The sequence below is a fragment of the Equus asinus genome, chromosome 25 (assembly GCF_041296235.1).
Source record: "Equus asinus isolate D_3611 breed Donkey chromosome 25, EquAss-T2T_v2, whole genome shotgun sequence".
Lineage (NCBI taxonomy): Eukaryota > Metazoa > Chordata > Mammalia > Perissodactyla > Equidae > Equus > Equus asinus.
This window is the reverse complement of record NC_091814.1, coordinates 52,075,762-52,095,437: the sequence shown is the minus strand read 5'-3', so window position 1 is coordinate 52,095,437 and position 19,676 is coordinate 52,075,762. Positions and strand designations below refer to the sequence as shown.

The 19,676-nt window shown below is 38.4% G+C and overlaps 1 protein-coding gene across 3 annotated transcripts in view; it reads right to left on the bottom strand.

Moving 5' to 3' along the window:
• Positions 1-19,676, bottom strand: part of NME7 (NME/NM23 family member 7) — a 227,262-nt gene that overhangs the window by 30,517 nt on the left and 177,069 nt on the right. For 2 of the 3 annotated variants that reach the window (XM_070497395.1, XM_070497394.1), the window contains one exon: positions 15,496-15,603. In XM_070497395.1, coding sequence (XP_070353496.1) covers positions 15,496-15,603 — 108 coding nt within the window. Of the gene's footprint in view, positions 1-15,486; positions 15,604-19,676 lie in introns of those variants that run through there. The other variant, XM_070497396.1, reaches the window with a different exon arrangement.

The window sequence follows — 19,676 nt, the reverse complement described above, 5'->3', positions numbered from 1 at the left end:
GAGGATTGGCAGCAGATGTTAGCTCAGGGCTAATCTTCCTCAAAAAAAAAAAAGCTTTGGATACTTTTCCCAAGAAAATGAAATGTATTTACAACATTTTACAATGTCAGGCAGTTAGTCTATGGACTACCCCTGCAAATAAATTCCAAGCTCCTAAACATGGCATAAAATAATCATATGACTTGACCCTTAGCTACCTTTCCAAGCTTATCTGCCATCCTCCAATATTGTCTTAAACTCTAATATATCAAACTCCATGTAGTTTCCCAGCATACACATCATTTCCTCTTCCTGAATCACCATCCCCATCTTTTTTTTCCTTTGAACACCTGGACCAGGGCTCATATCTTCCAGGCACCTCACCTGACTCCCATGCTGGGAAATAGGTAACTTGTAGGGACTCCCGTGACACCCATCAAGGATCAGCCTCCTAGCATTTATTTCCTGGTGTCAAAACTACCTATTTAGATGACAATCTTTCTGAGAGAACATTAAATTCTTTGAGTATAGGGACCGTATCTTAATCACCCCTGGTGTTTGGAACAGTGAATGGCACAAACAGGCCTTCAATAAATGTGTGTTAACCTGAACTGTTGAAGGACCAAAATTAACAATGGTATAAAAGCTAAGAAAAGCCATAGGTAATATCCCTCAAATGAGAAGACAAACTGGGATAATAGTAAATAAACTGAATATCTGCAATGTATAATTGTCAATAAACCCTATTAACACAGAAGGCACATTTAAAATATCAGTGTCACTATGGGTGTCTGTCACAGAAAATCATCATACAACCAATAGAACAATGGAGTCTTTATTAAAATAGTTTGAAGGCAACACTCAGAAAATGTACCATTATGATAACCTTATGGAAAAGTTCAATATCATGCTGGGTGCTACTGCTGTACAAAGTTTTACAATTCTCATTGCCCCATGAATAGTGAGCAGCAGATTTTAGTTCTCAGATGGTGATTGTACTATAACCAAAGAGTTAATGTGTAACAAGCAACAAGGGGAACTTTGCACAGAGAGTTATGTACACTGATATTCCAAGCAAAGAAATTATTTTTGCCACTTTAAACCTGAAGTTGTTATTCATTTACCCAGCAGATTAAGCTATTCGTAATTCTAAGGTTGATGCCAAAGGGGACCAGTATTTATGATGAGAAGGACTGCGATTCCTTACACAGCAGACTATAAACATATAGTCTTAAAATGTTTTTGGGAAGGACTCAATGAGATGGCCAATTCATACATTTCTGTTTTACTAACTCTGGAACTCATCTCTTACGCCAGATTCACTGCTGTCATAAGGTCAGTTATAGCAGCACAGTGAGGGGTGAGGTAAGAGTGGGGTGAGGCAAGCGACAAAAGCATTATCAGAAGCTTCCACGGAAGAACAATTTTTACTGCCCCCCTCACCCCACTAAGAGTTGAAACGCTCACTTCCTTTCCAAGTCCCATTCCAGCCCGCATTCCCACTCAAACCACTCTGGAAATGAGACAGAATAGACTATGTTCTGATGGAATATATGCAGAGAATGTTCTGTATATAAAACAACAGGGGCAATAAAAAAAAAGTGAAATAAGCTAAAATGTGGTGAAATATGGGAGTATGGTCGAGACTAGGAGAAAAGGGACATGGAAGTGGAAAGATACAGTATTTAATATTATTGGGGGAAAAACCCTGATGCTGCCACGCTTGTGTCAAGTAATAAACAAATCTGTACTTTTTAAAAAAATCAACCGTAATTTTCCAAGGCAGACTTCCTAGCCTATATCTATACTATGAGATAGAAATTTGGACGCTCCAATGATTTGGGGCCACCTACATAGGTATTTTGTATAAATTCAGCAAAAACGAATATGTTTATCAATAATTACAGATGAAGCTCACTACGAGTACAGCCAAAGCCCTTTGGAGGATGACATAATTAGGTAACAAAATTGGGTGGTGTACCTAGGGGATAAAATATAACACACATACTGTTAGATTCCCAATGGCCTCTTCCCCGGGCCTAAGTCATAGGAGCAGTATCCAGTCCAGAAAATACCATATATGTGTGTGTGTGTGTGTATATATACATATATATATATATATATATATATATATATATATATATATATATCTCAAAGTTTCCATGATTAAACCCAATAACCTCTTGCTAAATGTAAAACAGATACACAATGATATGAGCTTTATATCTGCCTGCCTGCCTCACACCTTCCTTTCCTTCCACAAACACTTGTCAATAGTCAATCAGGTTATTGATAAGCAGATGCTAGATTCTTGGGATACAAAGGTGAGTAAGACATGGTTCCTGCCCTCAAGGAGCTCACGTTGAAGGAAGAGCAACTTAGAAACAGATAATTATTTGACAGTATGCCAAAGGCTTTAACAGAAATATGTATAGGAAGATCAGGAATCAAGAGGAGAAAGTGTGTGTGATGTGTTAGTCATATGGCACATTACCAAAATGAGAGATGAGCATTATGCACTCAGTCACTCAACAACTACTGACTGTGCCCCTACTTCGGGTAAGCAATTTATACACTAAAATCAGAAGAATCTTTTGGCATCCCAAAGGCCCCTGATGTTCCCTTATTCCCCTTGAAAGCTTAATGGCCCATTGCTGCTGACAATGTAGTAGGCTGCTGGTTGAGAGAGTCTTGAAAAATATATACTTTGATATTTTTCATCTAATACCGAGGGGTACAAGTTCATGAATAAAAATATGTTAATACAGATAAAATACATGTAAATATCCAACCATCCCAATTATTTTTGAGGGAGGCCAAATATTCTGGCTCAATATTCTGTAGTATTTTCCCCAAAGCTTAATTTTTGTGCTCTCATTCACCACTCTATCACAAACTCTGGAGAAACAATACTCGTTACATTTAAGATTATAATATAAAGGCGGGAAAATTATAAAATGTAAATTCTGAGCCCAGACTCCGTGGGTTCAACCTCCCTTCTGTGACGCTGGGTAAGTTGCTTAACCATTCTGTGCTTCAGTTATTCATCTGTAAATAGGGTGTTAATATTTACTTCAGTGACAGTTACCTATGTTAACGTATGTAACACAATGCCTGGCACACAGTAAGTACTCGCTAAAGCTAGTTAACATTGCTACCATACACATGCATAAAAATACAAAATTAATAAAGCTAGTTAACACTGCCACCATACACATGCATAAAAATACAAAATTAAAAAGCAGATGACAGGACGGAATTAATACAAATCACTATCACAGCATAGCTATCTTTTAAACTCAGCCACAAACATGACTGCATCAAGTTCCCAACTATATGAAGTGAACATTTGTTCAATATAAGATTTAAAAATAAAAACTACAGCAGTTTGGATTTCATCTATAACTGCATCAAGAAAAGAAGGCGTGACTTTGCTGTGGATAAGATGCTTCTAAGATATTTTCTAGTTGCTACCTTTATGGCTGAAGGAATATTCGGGTAAAAGGAGAACAGGAAATAGCTATTGTTATCACAACTATCTCCCAGAAAATTGCTTACACAAAATTAGTGTCTATGTGATAGGACAGATATTTGCTATTTGAAGACTAAAGTCCTTTCAAATTTCTATGAAAGCTTTGCTTAACCTGCAAAACCTTCTCAGTACATTTGTTCTTGAAAACACCGGGCCTATCATTTTCCTTCCATTAGTCTATTCCTCTTTCCTCTCTTGTTAAATCACAAATGGCCATAACTGTCTAATGGACAAAGAGTAGTAGCGGGTTTAGAACCTTTACTCTGAACCAAGTGGGAGCAGCAATAAGAGTTTATGAATGAAAAAGAGGATGAATTTGACTCGGTCAGCAACGTTTTAGGCTCCTTTCCATGTCCTCTCTAAGGACTTTTAATTAGTCACCTGAGAGTTACTTATTAACTCAGATCATGCTTAGTCACTGGCTAAAAAATGAAGCAGTGTGCATACTAAAGACAAGAGTTCAGAGTCAAACTGCAGAGAGCAAAGGACAAGTGGACAGTTCCACCTTCCTGCTCACTCCTCTTTCAGAATCAGGGAAACGAAGGGACCGGACGGCCTTGGCAGGTAGTGATGTGAATGCAATATCTGATGCGCTAGGTGAAGAGACACAGATAGCTCAGGTTAAAAAGGGCGCTTTGTCTCCCATACTTGATATCAGGGTCAAAGTCATGTGCCGCTACGTGTGCTGGTCTTGTACCTTTTTTCTTTTATAGGATGCCTGTGTGCATGGTAGACACTACACGAATACTGTTCTAAAAGTTCTTTCAACTCTAAGATTATTGGAAATAAAAGCACTAGCGAGCATATTTATTTATTAGTTTTAAATAATATTTAACTCAGGTTACTATTTTAGCTAACACATTTCTGTCTGTTGCTAGAGGATTGTATTTGGCTATACTACAGTCTTATCAAATCTAGATTATATAGTCCAGGGATAACTCAGTCTTTTAACTTTTGTCTAGTTTGTGACTTTAGGTCCCTTCCTGATTCTTAATCACATTCATTCAATTACAAAATATTTATTTTAAACCCACAACGAATATTTCTGTGCTCTATAAGATGGCTAAGAAAAACAAATTTAAGGGCAAAAGAGCAAATCAGTTCACTTAGATAATTATTACCAAAAAAGTAAAATGTCACTTGGTGAACAGGTTCCAATTAATGGACTAACGGTTGCTGGCATCTCTCTGAATTTCAAGTACCCTTCCTAACCCCTTCATTTCTCTGTTAAGGAAAAGGATACAGAATTGACCATACCCATTTAAATTAATATGTCAGCATTATTGAAGATCATCATGGTGAAGGGTTACAAAATAGAGGCAAGCATTACGCAGTGGGGATGGAAGACAGTTTTGATTTTGTTTTTCGTAAACAGTAGCCAAAGGGAAGTTTTGCTTGTCTAAATAAAACATGTATTCTCATTCCCTTCCTATTAGCTCATCCAGCTTTTGCCTCTCAAGCCTCAGGTAAAAAAGGAATCATCTGTGAGTTTCATTTCACTGCCAGGTGATAGACAATCGAGTTTATACAACAAGACAAGAGGTTGGAAAATGAAAAAACAAGGGGACCCAGCTTAGCTGTGATGGCCCTGAGGCTAGCCCCTGGGGACTGACGTTTAGATCTCCTGCAAGGGAATATAACCTGATGTTCATTAGTAAAGGGCTAAACTAAAAGAAGAAAGGTTTCTTTTATTTATATTTAAAAACATATCATCGGGAACCAGGTCTGTATGTGCTCTGTACTTGGTGAAAATAGAATTAAGTGGTTTCTGACAGTGAAATTATACTTAGAGTTTAGTTTAACTGGATACTGTTTGTAAAAGAGCCTAACAGGCCTGACATACCCTGGCCATGGAAGTCACAGCCTTCCACTGACTTTGATAAATTGATTTTTCCAATGGTCAAATGAAGTAATAAAGATTATGATAATAATGATAAATATAATAATAATAACCAGTAACATTTACTGAACAATTCCTATTTTTATTGATTTACATATATCAACTAATTCATTTCTTGCAACTATCCTCTAAGATAAGTGCCGTTATTATCCCCACCTTGAGGATGAGGGAATTGAGGCACAAGAGTTTAAGTAACTTGCTTAAACAGCTAGTAAGTGGCAGAGCTAGAATTCAAACCCAGGTGGTCTGGTTCCAGATGTACTTGCTGAACTGAAAACACTTATCCCAGTGCCTGGCACAAAGTAAGTGCCTATTATTATTATTACTATCACTATCTTTTTTTTTTTTTTAAAGATTTTATTTTCCCTTTTTTTCTCCCCAAAGCCTCCCAGCACATAGTTGTGTATTTTCAGTTTTGGGTCCTTCTAGTTGTGGCATGTGGGATGCTGCCTCGACATGGCCTGACGAGCGGCGCCATGTCTGAGCCCAGGATCCAAACTGGCGAAACCCTGGGCCGCGGAAGCCGAGCGCGCGAACTTAACCACTCAGCCACGGGGCCGGCCCCATCACTATCTTTAATATTACTAGATTTCCTTGAGAAAAAAAACGTATTGAGTGCCTAGGCACTGGGGAATTAAGCAATGAACAAAAAATGCAAGGTCACTGTTCTCACTGAGCACAGAGTTTAGTGGACAAGATGGAGATTATTCAAAAAATTGTGCCTTTTACAGTAAAATGGATTACTTAAAGTAGAAGAATATTTCTAAGTGTTTTAGGTCCCTAGCTCCTTAAGACTTTTCACTGGATGATTAGAGCATGTGAGTCCATTATTCCTATTATCTATTCACTCAAACTTTGCTGCCTGGTTAAAGTTTTGGAAACTCTATCAGATCATCGCCCTATTCAAAATCCTTCGATGGCTTCCAGTTCTCTAGAGCCCAAGTAGCCACTGTGTCATACATACCAACAAACTCCCATCCCTCATTTACGGCAGACATCAGTATTCTACCATGCCTTATTTTTTTCTGTTTAGTTGACTAGTAGTTTTGGAATCCTATCAATAAATCAAGAGTTGGTACTTGAAAGCTTTTTGTAATCCCTGATCTGGTTTGCTGGGTAGAAGTAGGGTTTTGGACTTAAGGCAGACTTAGGTTTAAATTTCAGTCCCACGCCACTTATTTGTGGTGTGATGCTGGCCAAGTCATTTCACCTCTGGGAGCCTCACTCTCCTTACGTGTAACAAGGGAATAATAGGAGCTACCCAGTAGGGTTTGTAGGTAATGCAGGTAAGCCATTTAGCATAGTGCCTGGTATATAGTGCTCAGTAAACTGAGCAGGTACCATTTTACTCTCCATTATCCTAATGTTCATTATTGTCATCAGAAAGAAGCCTCTATAATCCAGCTCAAATTTACATTTCCAAATTTATCTACCATATGCTACTAAAGGAACCCTCCACTGTAACTAGATTTGGGTAACTCAGTGTTCTCCCAAAACTAGCCTGCCATTTCCTCTTCCTTTCCACATATAAAAATCTACCTTGTTCTTCCAGGCCCTTTTCAAGTGCCATTTCGTTGATGAAATCTCCCTGATCCCTTCAGCCACAGTCACACTGCTCGCCATTAACCTCTCAGGATACTTACTGTCTGTTTCTGACATTTCATCACTCACTGTATGGCAACATTCTCTTGTGCTGGTTTAATTTTATATTACTATTTAACTTTATATGTGTATTTATCTTGTTTTCCCAGCTAAACTTTCAATTCCCTAAAGGCTGGGGTTCTATAATGCTTGTGTCCTCAAAACAACACCCAGCGAGATGACTGCACATTCTCATCAATGAATGAATGAAATTGAAATAAAATATATGCACGTTTCAGTCAACTTAAAAATGAGTCATAGATTGAGAAGAGAAAATTAATTTTTAATTATTTATATTATGTTGAAGGACTCAATGTTATAAAAAAATCTCTGGCTTTCTACTTTGCATTAGAATATTCTACCTTTTTGTCAATTTGTCATAGTTAAATAAAGAGGTTTTGTTTGCATACATACCTATGATATCATATCTGTGCCTAGCTGGTCTAAGGTTAGAAGATGACTCTACCACTCCAAACAATTAGAAAGGATTTTTGTTCTTTGTTTTTTGAATGTTTTTTAAAAATTTGTACAGTTTTCTTTAATATGGATAAAATTACCACTCTCAGGACTAAAGAAATCTCAAAAAATTTATATTCCTCTTTGACTTAAGAAACAGGATATATGTTTTCCATAGCAGGTTTCAGTACAATTAAGAATCCAAAGACTCCATAGTCACACAGAACTTAGTGCAGTGGCTCCTGTCTACGGTTCCACTGGTGATGCTGGTCCAGAATGACATTTCACTGCTCTCTGGCAAAATGCGGAAAATCAAGGCAATTAAACAGTGGTAAACCAAGGGCTGGCAGGAGTGGTCCACCCTGGGGAGGGAGCAGTATATTCCCACTGACATTGTTTGGAACTGCCTGTGCATGGTGAAAATAAAAAGCAGACAAGCTTTTAGTGGATTCTATTATCGTTTCAAAATTATCTACAGAAAGTGCGACCCTGTTTTCTTCTATCTGCAAGAGAGTGCTTCTGCCATCATGCCCTTGGCATGCTATAGCAATAAAGTGAGCTTTGGGAAAAGTGGAATTTATCCAGTTGAAGAGACAGCCCATCATTCTATGATTAAATAACTTTTTTTAATGTCCTCATTTGGTAAATTTTAAAAAGTTGATTGTCAATCCCCAGTGTGGGTTTGTTACTGTTGTTCAATGCTTGGTTTGTTTTCAGAAATGTCCGTGGTCTACAAAATCCCAAATTTGAGAACAATTAGCCAAGAGAACAACTCAACCTAATAGTCTAAGAGTGTGCAGTGGCTTTTGTCCTAGGGCAGTGGTTCTCAAAGCGTGGTGCTCTGGACCAGCGGCATGAGAGCTAACTGGGAACTTGGTAGAAATGCAAATCAGATCCACTGAATCAGAAACTTTGGAGTGGGGCCCAGCAATCTGTGTGTTTAAAAAGCCCCCATGGGATTCTGCTGCTGCTGAAATCCAAGGACCACTGTGACTGAAAAAGCGCTGAGACAAAATGCTTAGACATTCTTAAATGTTACTTTAAGGTCATTTTTAGTGCAATGATTCTGCATCTATTTATTTCACATGGATTTGCCATAGTTATTAATTAACCAATCTTTCCCAAAGAAATTAATTTAGATTTATTTCCTAACATCTACAATGAATGAGTTTATAAATGCCTATACAAAGTGGAATAAATCATATTAAATATAGTCCTTAAGTCATTAGGCTTGTTATTTTTCAGATTGAGAAGAGAACCAGTCTAAAGAGGGCTGGAGCTGGGGCTGGACTTGAGAAACTGAAGGCCCTATGGACCTGTAAACTCCCTTTATGGAATGTGATTTCAGTCACTATAAGGAGTACATGGACATTACAGTACTAATGTCTATAGAAATTTCCATGAAGTAAACAGGATTATGATTCTTTGGGAAAAATTATTCTAGCATTTTATAGAGATCCACTGTTGCCTTGAATAAAGGTTAAACTCCTACCATACTAAATGAGGGAAATATTAGAGATCCATTTATTACTGAGATAGTGTGAGGACTCACTGGGGTAGAAGCAATTGACGTAATCTAGCAAGGAACACGAGCTCCATACGTGACAGCATACAGGAGGGAACACAAAATTGCTTCTTAGTCCAAGATTCCTTTATCTGAGAAAATAACTAGTTCTGAAATGATAACTGGACCATAAAGAATCACAATTTGATAGCCTAATGCTTCTTACATTTTAAGGATGTTTTTAAGGTTAATGTAGAGACTTTTGAAAGATTATGTTTGAGCGGAAGAAAATCTACGTAAACCATGAGCTTTCCACATGCACATATTTCAGGTTTTACCTGCCTTCACAGTCAGCAATGAAAGAAGCTAGCAGCAGCTCACTTTTCTGACAACTGGTAAGAGGAGGGAGTAGTGGGATGTGGCACTTGAAAGTGGGGCTCACCCTCATCAGGGTGTGACATTTCAGCCATATGAAAAGAGAAGGGGGACGGAGGTGCACTCTCCTCATTCACGATACGTTGCCCCTGCTAGACAGGAGTAGAGATACAAAAGTCTGTGCGAGGTCCAGGCCCTCAAGGCACTTACACACCCATGCGGAGAGAAATACATGGCTCGATCTCTTGCACCCCTGTGAGTCACATGTCCCTATTAAATGGTGAGTGCAGATTTGAAGGACTTGAGAAGAATTGTTTTCAGCTGTGAGAGACCCAGGGCCTCTACCCTCGTTAGCCTCAGAATACATCGATGTGTGCATGTGAGCACGCGTGTGGACACACACACACACACACACACACACACACTCTAGGCCTCTAGTCCCTCCCTGGGAAGGCATATGGCAGCCTCAAAACTGAGACTTCTGCCAAGAAATCCAGGTAATCAACAAGGTGATGGCTGGCTCCTTCCGGAGAGGCCAAAGCCTCCCCCCATTCAGAGACCAGGACTCCCTTGGAAGTGTTACAACCCTTGGCAGCAGCTGAGTCCATTGAGAGAAGCTACAGATCCCTTCAAATTTCAGAGGCTGCCGTTGTTTCCAATTCTAAGTGAGTCCTGACAGCAAAATAATCCCTTTGCTGGCCTGCTGACAGGGGCTAGGTTTTCCTCAAAAGCAGAACCATGGCCAACTTTTTCCAAAAAGTTCAAAGGGCAGTGGTTTCCAAATGTTAATTTAATTATTAGCTATATCAGAATCACGTGCAACACAAAACCCCACATATAGGAAGCTCATCCCAGACCTACTTAACCAGAATCTTCTATGAGAGAGCTCCAGGCTTACGCAATTTTAAAAACTCCATAGGTGATTTTGATGCATACTATTGGCTGGGAACCATTGCATCAGGGCAGTGGTTCTCAACCCTTAGGGGCACTGGAATCACCTGGAGGTCTGGATTCCTGGGTCTGACCCCCGGAGTTTCTGAATCAGTAGGTCTAGGGAGGGGCCAGAGAATCTCATTTCCACCAAGTTCTCAAGTGATGCAGATGCTGCTGATCAGGGGAGGACGGTGGAGAACCACCATACTAGGGAAGAGCAGCGGCCAATTCTACTGAAAACCCGGTCCCTAGCTAAATACCCCTGTTATCCTTGCTGTGACCACTTCTGGAAGATACTCCTCTTCATCTCCCCAGTGCTCATTCTCCCTTTCTTCCTTCTAGTACAAACTTGATTTTGTTGGAGGTTGCAATGTTCTCAACTAACAGAACTACATTTACCAGCTCCCTTTGAAGAGGAGGTGGACATGTGACTAAATTCCAGCAAATAAATCATAAGCAGAAGTTGTTGGGTGGGGCTTCCAGCTTCTGAAAAAGGTCTTTAAAGTGAGCGGGGAGGAGGGTGCTGACTGAGCTGGCACTCTTCACTTTCGCCCCTGCTCTTCCCCTTCTTCGTGACTGGAACGCAGGAGTGATAACTACAGTTCCAACAAACGTCCCGGGAGCACAAGGAAAAAGCACATGCTAAGATGACTGAGAAGAACAAGAAGGTGGAGGCTGGGTTTGTGACAACATTGGGAAGCTGCCATACCAGGCCTAGGCTGCCTATCTTCAGACCTCCAATTATGGGGCAGAAAAATAAAAGTCCTGGTTTTTAAAGACATTATTTTGAGACTGTCTATTACTAGTGACCAGAAAAACAATTATTAACTTGCAACACCCCCATCCACCAAGATGGAGACCATTCTAGTCAACTATGTTCCCTCATCCTGTTACTCGTACATGACTCTGGAATTCCTCTTCCCTCCTCCGATGTCTCACTGTTCTTGCTCCCTCTGGTAGTTCAGTATCAAAGTAAACTCCCTTGAAACTTGAACTTGTTCACTAAGCCTCCTAGCCTTAAATGAAACCTGGACTCTTGGAGGGCATCACTTCCTTGGGGCCTTCAGATGAAGCATCTGTGCCCATGATGGTAAAAGTAGCCTTCTCCCTGCCCCCAAGCATGAGTCCTGGACTCTGAGGCTATGCCAGCTAGCCAGATCCTCTCTTCTTGTCCTTGTTGCTGTCACTTCTCAAATTCACGTCTCTCCTGCGCTGAAAACTTGAGACTTTGGGTCACCATCTTCCTCTCCATTCTGCCCCCTGGTCTTGATCCTAGGTGACTTTAATTCCACTAAACACTAAAGCTTCCACAACTGTGGTGACCGAAACTGACCTCCACTCCACACTGGCTACCTCTTCTAAGGCCACACCCTGAACCTTAGCACCACCATGAAAAGCTCCACCTCTGAAACTTTCAATTTAAACGAGTCTACTCTGACCACACCTCTCTCCCTCTCTTATTCCAGGACCTCTGTCTGAAAGCCTCAGAAAGGCATTCAGTCCCTTTCTACTTTCTCCCTTGACTCTAGCACCTCCTGCCATCACATCTTTCCTTATTTATAACTTCAACCACTCTTGCTAACATCCTCAATGATCTTTCCTCAGTGTACCTACCTGTAAAAATCTCGCCCCTGGATCAATCCAACTGTTCATCAGAAAAACAATAAAATCATAATAGATATAAATCTCCCAAATCAACTGAATCCTAAATATGTATAAATCCATATTCTGTAATCAGCTCTTTCTCCATGGCTGTTTCAAACCTTCTCCATTATCTTTTATTCAAAACTCCTGGTGACAGATGTTTTGAAAGTTAGAATAGTAACATTGTATACATACTATATATTATATAGAAGCCACTGAATGTATATACATATATATATACACACACACATACATACTATATATTACGCAAGGAGTCTGGGAAGTTTCCCATAATCTAATACATTAATATTTCTGCAGCAGTGTGAATAGTCACACTAAGCGGGCTATACAAAAATTATACATAGTCATATGTAAGATCAGGTTAGGCTTTGCCATCAAATTTATAAAGAAACTTTGGTTTTCAGAAAGTTTGGTATCACAGATAAGGATGGCAGTCTCTGTACCTCCATTTGTATGTGGGGATGGCAGTTAATCTTGTCTCATTGCCACGGGCTACCCTTCACTTCCAATCACTCTCTGAGGCTGTCAGTCCTACCCTCCTAAATGTCTGCTGAAGCTCACGGCTTCTGGCTATCCCTACTGCCATACCCATTCAGGCTACCAGAATCTTCTTCTGAATTACCTTAGCAGCGTTCTACCTGGTCTCTCTCCCTCAGATTGACCCCATCCCACCCTCCTTTGATCTGTTCTGCAGACTGCAGCCAGCGTGAACCCTACAACACAGATACTACTGTGCTACGCCCCTGCATAAAACATTTATTTGGATTCCCATTGCCCTCTGGATAAAGTTCAGATGTCTTAACATGACTTTACAAGACCTTGCTGACTTTTCCAGCCATATCTCTTGTCATTTTTCCACCTCAAGGTCAAAGCCCCAGCCTTACTAAACTATTTTTAGATCTCTTAGAGAAAGCTGTTTGCTCTTGTCTTTGTACACGTTGTTCCCTCTTTGACAATGTACTAGTAAAAATCACAACTCTCCTTTCCAGATAGAAAATAAAACAAAAGATAAATGATGAGTGTCAGTGTGTGCAGAGCCCGTGCTAACCACAGCCAAGAAATCTAGGCCTGTCCACTCGTCTTACTCACCCTACAGCTATGCTGATTCCTGGTAGATGCTTGATTAACTCATTTTTTTTTTTCCAGAGTGTACCAGAACAAGAATCAATGCAGAAATAATTATATATAGAAATTCAGATTTGTTTTGATCAACTATTTATACATACAATGAAATACTTTATATACTTCTTAAATTTTTATTTTGTAACCACAAGTGATATAACCAAGTTAAAGAACATTTGGAAAACAAAAACAGGAAAGATTCATGTTTTCATCATTCTACAAAACAATTACTATGATGATTATCTCCTATAAAGTCATGTAACTTCAAGCCAAGTAGTACTCTGCAAATAGTTAATCCCTAACTAAGAGAACATCCCTTGGTTATATCAGCATTCTTTATTCCATTTTATTGAGAAGAGAAGCGAGGCATGGAAAGAAAAAATGACTTATCCAAGGTCACTCAAGTATGAGTCACTGGCCACATGAGCAGAGACTGCAGGAGCTCCAACTTCCAGTTTTTGATTAATCCTCTAAACCACACAGTCATTAATTTGCAATTAAATCATCTGTGCAATTAGGTTAGAAAGATTTTAATCATTTAGAAAATGGCTTTGTAAACTGCAGGCAGTAACAGTCTGTTTCATATTGTATGAGCAAAATCACAGGCATATTTTGGATAATGTTTTTTAATGGGCATAAGTTTCATGATTAGTACTATTTCAGTTTCACTGAACAACAGCCTGTATTCAAACCTAGTCTATGGGTCCTCAGCCATCAGAAGGTGAAGGGAATATTTATAAAATAGGTGAAAATTTAAAATAAATATTTAATCCTTTGAGTAACTGAAAAATGAAGTTTGTTATGTTTTTATATTTCACAAGAATGTCAAAATTTCATACCTAAGTACACAGTTTAGATAAGATTTTAGCAGATTAACATGTTGGATTATAGCAAAAAAATTTTTATGGAGCTAATGGAGTCATTCTCTTTAGCAACAAAAACTGATGAGAATAAATTTCACAGGCTATGTCCACGATTTATATTAAAAAAGACTCCACTGCTTACACAAAAGGAGAGGCATAGACCAATGCAGTGGAGAGACTCGCTGTGATAGATACATCACTCCCACAATCGCTTATGAACATATTGTAACGTTAGTCAAAGTCCCATTGCATCCTGTGGGGGTGGGGTAAACAATTTGGTAAACTCATGTAAAGTGCGTGTGGAGGAATCAATTTAAGAGAAGAAACTGTCTTAAAGTTAACTAAACTACAATAATAAAAATAGTATTTTGCCAGCAGAGCCAATGGAATAAAATTGAAAGTTCAGAAACAGGCAGAGGTGTATATAAGTACTCAATAAATAAGCAATAACAATGAAAGAATGCAAGGATTTAATAAACAATGCTGTGACAGCCAACTAGATCCATACCTCATGCCATAAGTCAAGTAAATTCCAGGTGGATTGAACATTTCAATGTAAGAAAATAAAATGTTTCGGGGAGGCTTTTCTATGTATGACTTCAAAGGTAGAAATTAAAAAAAAAAAAGACTGCGATTTGACGTAAAACATAATACTCTCTAAAATAAATATGTATTATGGATATCAATCATTTTTATGTCATTTATACTATAATCCCTTAAATTTATTATCTGTCTTTTAATTTCACTAGTTCCTTTTGATACATAAAAAATTTTTAAACTACAAGGAAAAAATATCAATCTTTTCTTTAAAGTTTCTTTGCTTGGCCTAGAAATGACTTTCTTAACCCTAAATCAAACAAATTTTCACTTATATTTTCTTATAATTCTTTCATTGTTTCTTATTTTATGTTAATCACACATATGAGAAGTCAAATTACAGTTCTGTCCTATAGTAGCTGTTTGATTTGAGGATGTTACTTAACATCTCTGAGTCTCAATTTCATTTTCCTAAAAAAACAGTCATAATAATACCAACCTGTTAGAGTTTCTGTGAAAATTAAAAGAAATAATTTATACAAAGCATTTATCGTAGTAGAATTTAGTATATAAAAAGAGTCAATAAGTGGTAGCTATTACTTTTACTGCTATCACATTGCGTGTTCCACTTAATTTTCATTGATACATTTTCATGAATAACAACTGAGGTTGATGGTATTTTTACCTGATTTTAAAACAAATATTTAAACAAATTTCACATTATTTAGTTGATGCTGTAGTTTTTTACTTTTTAAACTATTTTTAAACCATAACATATGCCAATCAGAAACATCTCTTTTAATTCTTTGAAGACGATCCAGTTATATCCAGCATCCTACAATTTGGTCTTTTAAAGTTGCAGTCTGAAGTCATTAGACGGCCAAGTAACAGCATAATCCAAGAATATTAAATGGTTTCTTACACACCAGAACTGCTGAGGTTATTTATGAGCTTGAAATAAAAATCGGATGTTTACCCTTTATCTTACCTCTAAGAGGCCATCCTCCGGCAGATCAGTGCAGTGAACAGCATTCTGGATCTTGGTTTTACCAAAGATCGCTCTGAGTGTTCCAGGGCGTAAATGCCGGGCGATTTCCTATTAGATACACATTCACACAGAGATTAAAGTTAGTCGTAAAATTTTAGTAAGAAAAACATCAGCTATATGAAACACTTGAATTATTTGCTTATGAAATACATGTATACATTGATGGCGCTGACTTTTCCTGAAAATAGCATGAATGTATGAAAAGTTGGAGCACTGAAAACTTTCAGTTCACTCTTAAGGCTTTTTCTGTGGCCCAACATGAAGTCCACAGTACTCTATGCTGAGGGCAGTAACAATTTTTTTCCTTTTTTTTTTTCTTTAAAAATTGGCACCTGAGCTAACAACTGTTGCCAATCTTTTTTTTTTTTTTTTCCTGCTTTATCTCCCCAAATCCCCCCTGGTACATAGTTGTATATCTTAGTTGCAGGTCATTCTAGCTGTGGCACGTGGGACGCCACCTCAGCGTGGCCTGATGAGCAGTGCCATGTCAGCGCCCAGGATCCGAAGCAGCGAAACCCTGAGCCACCAAAGCAGAGCGTGCAAACTCTACTAGGCCATGGGGCCAACCTGGCAATAACAACTACATCTCTTTTTATCAGTAGATATGGGAATCCCATAAAACATGAATCCAGTTCATTATTGTGAAAGACTTGTATGTTATGAAGACAAGAGAGATCCTAACAACTTGATTTAAAGTGAACTAGTTTGACAGCATGATTTTAAGTTACAGTTGTATCAGCTTAGTACTAGCTCACAGGAAAAAAATGATTACAAGTAATTCACAAAATTGTGGGTAAAAGAAACACGTTAAAAACATTAAAGATGTGGGAGTAATAATGACCTTTGTAATAGTCTTTAAGTTAAAATTTTTCAAAAATCCTATTTTATTTTTTAAATATATCACACATACAAGAAAGGTATTTAATATATATGAATATTTTAAAAATAATGAAACAAATACCCGTGCACCCACTATTAAACTGAATTAAAATAATATTACAATAACTTCAAAGTCCTCTGTGTACCCCATCCTCATTCCATCCCATGCCTATCTCCACCCAGAAGTAACTAAAAGTTTACTTAAAGATTCCCTTATTTTGTTTAGTTTTCAAAACACTGTTTTTCAGATCTCTCCATGTTAATGTGTATAGCGGTAATTCATTTGTTTTTATTAGTATATAGATTCCAATGTATGATTGAGCATATTATTCATTTTCCTGTTGATGGGCATTCAGCTAATTTCTTGTCTCTCTCTCACATACACGCAAGCTTGCACACACATACAATCACAAAGAATTCTGCTGCAAGCACTCTTGTACACGGTATGGCACATGTACAAGTGTTTTTCTGGAATCTTAGGGCACATATACATTCAGTTTTGCTAAGTACTGCTAAACCATTTTCTTCAGTGGTTGTAACAATTTTCCCTCAACCATCAGAGCACAGGAATTCCCACCATACACAGCAAACATCTGATACTGGTTGACTTTTTAATTTTTCCATTCTGGTGGGTGTGAAATGGCACTTATTATGGAACTTTTCATTTATGATTTGTGCTTTCTGTTTCTTAAGGAATTATTCTCTACTCTAAGATCATAACAATACTCTTTCCTATTGCCTTCTAAAGTTTTTAAAGTTTGCCTTCCACATTAAGTTCTTGATCCACCCAGAATTATTGACTTTTGGCTATGAAGTGAGGTAGATACCCATTTTCATTTTTCCCATGTGGATATTTAATTGTCCTTGTACAATTTTTGGATAGTGTCTCACCTTCCCCACCGATCTCCAATGAGAGCTCTGTTTTATATGAGGTTTCCATGTATATATGGGTGTGCTTCTTGGTTTGCTATTTGGTTTCACTGGACATTTTGTCTATTCTTACATCTACACTATACTGTCTTAATGATCATGACTTTATAATAGGTCTTCATCTGGTAGGGCAAGTCCCCTAATTTTGGTTTTGAATGTGTTAAGTTTGAGTTGCCTATTAGATATCCAAGTGAAGATGCCAAATACGTGGTTAACTGTGAGTCTAGAGTTCAGAAGAGTCCTCCACACTGCAAACAGAAATTTGGGAGTAAAGAGTAAATGTTTGTTATATAGGGTATTCAAACTTATCAGTTGGACGAGATCATGAAGGCATTGAGTATAAGCAAAGGAGAGGAAGCCCAGGGGCACCATATCATTAAAAAGTCAAGGAGATGAGGAGAGGTGAGCAAAGGATACTGAGAAGGAATGGCCAACTAGGTAAGAAGAAATGTGAGACAGTCCTTTCCTGGAAGACAGTGAAGAAAAGTGCCAAGGACAGAGAGTTATCAGTAGTGGCAAATATTGCTGATATATCATGTAGGGTAAAGACTGAGAACTGACCACTAAATTTATCAATATAGAGTCACTGATGTCCTTGACAAGAGCAGTTTCAGAGGAGTAGAGAGGGGCAAAAGACTGATTATTGTGGTTTCAAGAAAGAATGGGAGCAGAAGAACTGGAAAAAGTGAAAACAGGCAACTATTTTGAGGAACTGTGCTGCAAAGAGGAGACAAATGGAGCAGTAACTGGAGAGGGAAGTGGGATCAAGAGAGGTGGTTTTGGGGGGAAGGGGATGGTTTTCGTTTTTGGTTTTTTGTTGAGGAAGATTTGCCCTGAGGTAACATCTGTGCCAATTTTTCTCTGTTTTGTATGTGAGACCCTGTCACAGCATGGCTATTGATAGACAAGTGGTGGAGGTCTGCACCTGGGAACCAAACTTGGGCTGCTGAAGCAGAGCGTGCTGAACTTACTCACTAGGCCACTGGGCCTGGCCAAGGGATGTTGTTTCTAAAGTGGGAGAAGTAATGGTACATTTACATGCTGAGGGAATGATCCAATAAAGGGAAAGGCCAATGAAGCAGGGAGGAGAAGAGAGAATTGCTGGAGTGATGGAATCAAGTATAAGTAGAGGAATTGGCCTTATCTAAAAGGATGGAACATTCTTCCTGAGCATCAAGACAGTATATGGGCCCAGTGGCAGGTAGGTGGGTGTAGGTAGTGGTGGGAACTTATGGAAGCTTTTTCTCCAATTTAAATTTTTATTGAGTGATAATCTACATACAATAACATGCATTGGTTTTAAGTATACTGCCCCATGAATTTTGTCAAATGTATACACTCATGCAATCATCATCCTAAACAAGAGATAGAACATTTCTAAAGTTCCCTCTAGAAGTTCTCTTTTGACTGATTCTATTTTCTAGTGAAACAGGCAGCAAGATTATCATCAGCTGAGAGGAAGAATGGGGAAGAGGTTTTGGGATCTGAGGAGAGAAGAGAAGGTATAAGATATATTTTAAGAAAGCAGGAAAGTGAATGGACTAGAAAAGCATAATATGTTTACTGAGCAGCACTAAGGGCCCTCTTGAGGTTAGAGATCATGAATGCAAAAGGAGAACATTCAGGATCTCTGTGTATTCTTCTCCAGCCATGTTGAGCTGTAGGGGTGCAGGCAAAGATTAGGTACAGAGTTGAATTTAATGAGTGTGGGGGATTTTACCAAGAGAATACAATCAAAAAAAGAGAGGGATAAGGGAGTTGATAGTGTATGCAAGGGAATGATAATAATGATGGACAAAAAAATTTAAATTGAATAAGAAAGTAAGTGAGGACCTAGGGGTTGGAGGGATGAGAGACAATGAAAAGGTAGATCAATGGGTTAGAGCTCCTGTTGGGAGGGGATGGTTACTGAAATCAGTGTGTTAGAGGAAATGGGCTGGAAAGTTAAGAGATAGGAAACTCGAAACTGAAACACGGGAGGAGAAGAAGTTACAGTGATTTATAATGGCTAGTTTCAAGGTTTAACTGTGGCTAAGGTCAGGTGGAGGGCAAGAATGTTGGAAGAAAGGAGGACGACAGATTGAGAGGCCAACGTCTTGAATGCGTTACCATTATGGCTATGGAAGTCACCAAGAATTATGACAGGTGTAACTTATGGTACAACGGTGCTGAGCAGTATTCACACCGGTGATTTCAATACTTAAGCATGTTTTAAAGGTATGAATTTATTTAATTACTTAAGTCTTATTTTCAAGATTTTCATCAAATGTCAGTTGTAAATGCATTAACTTTAAGAAAAACATTTTGATAAA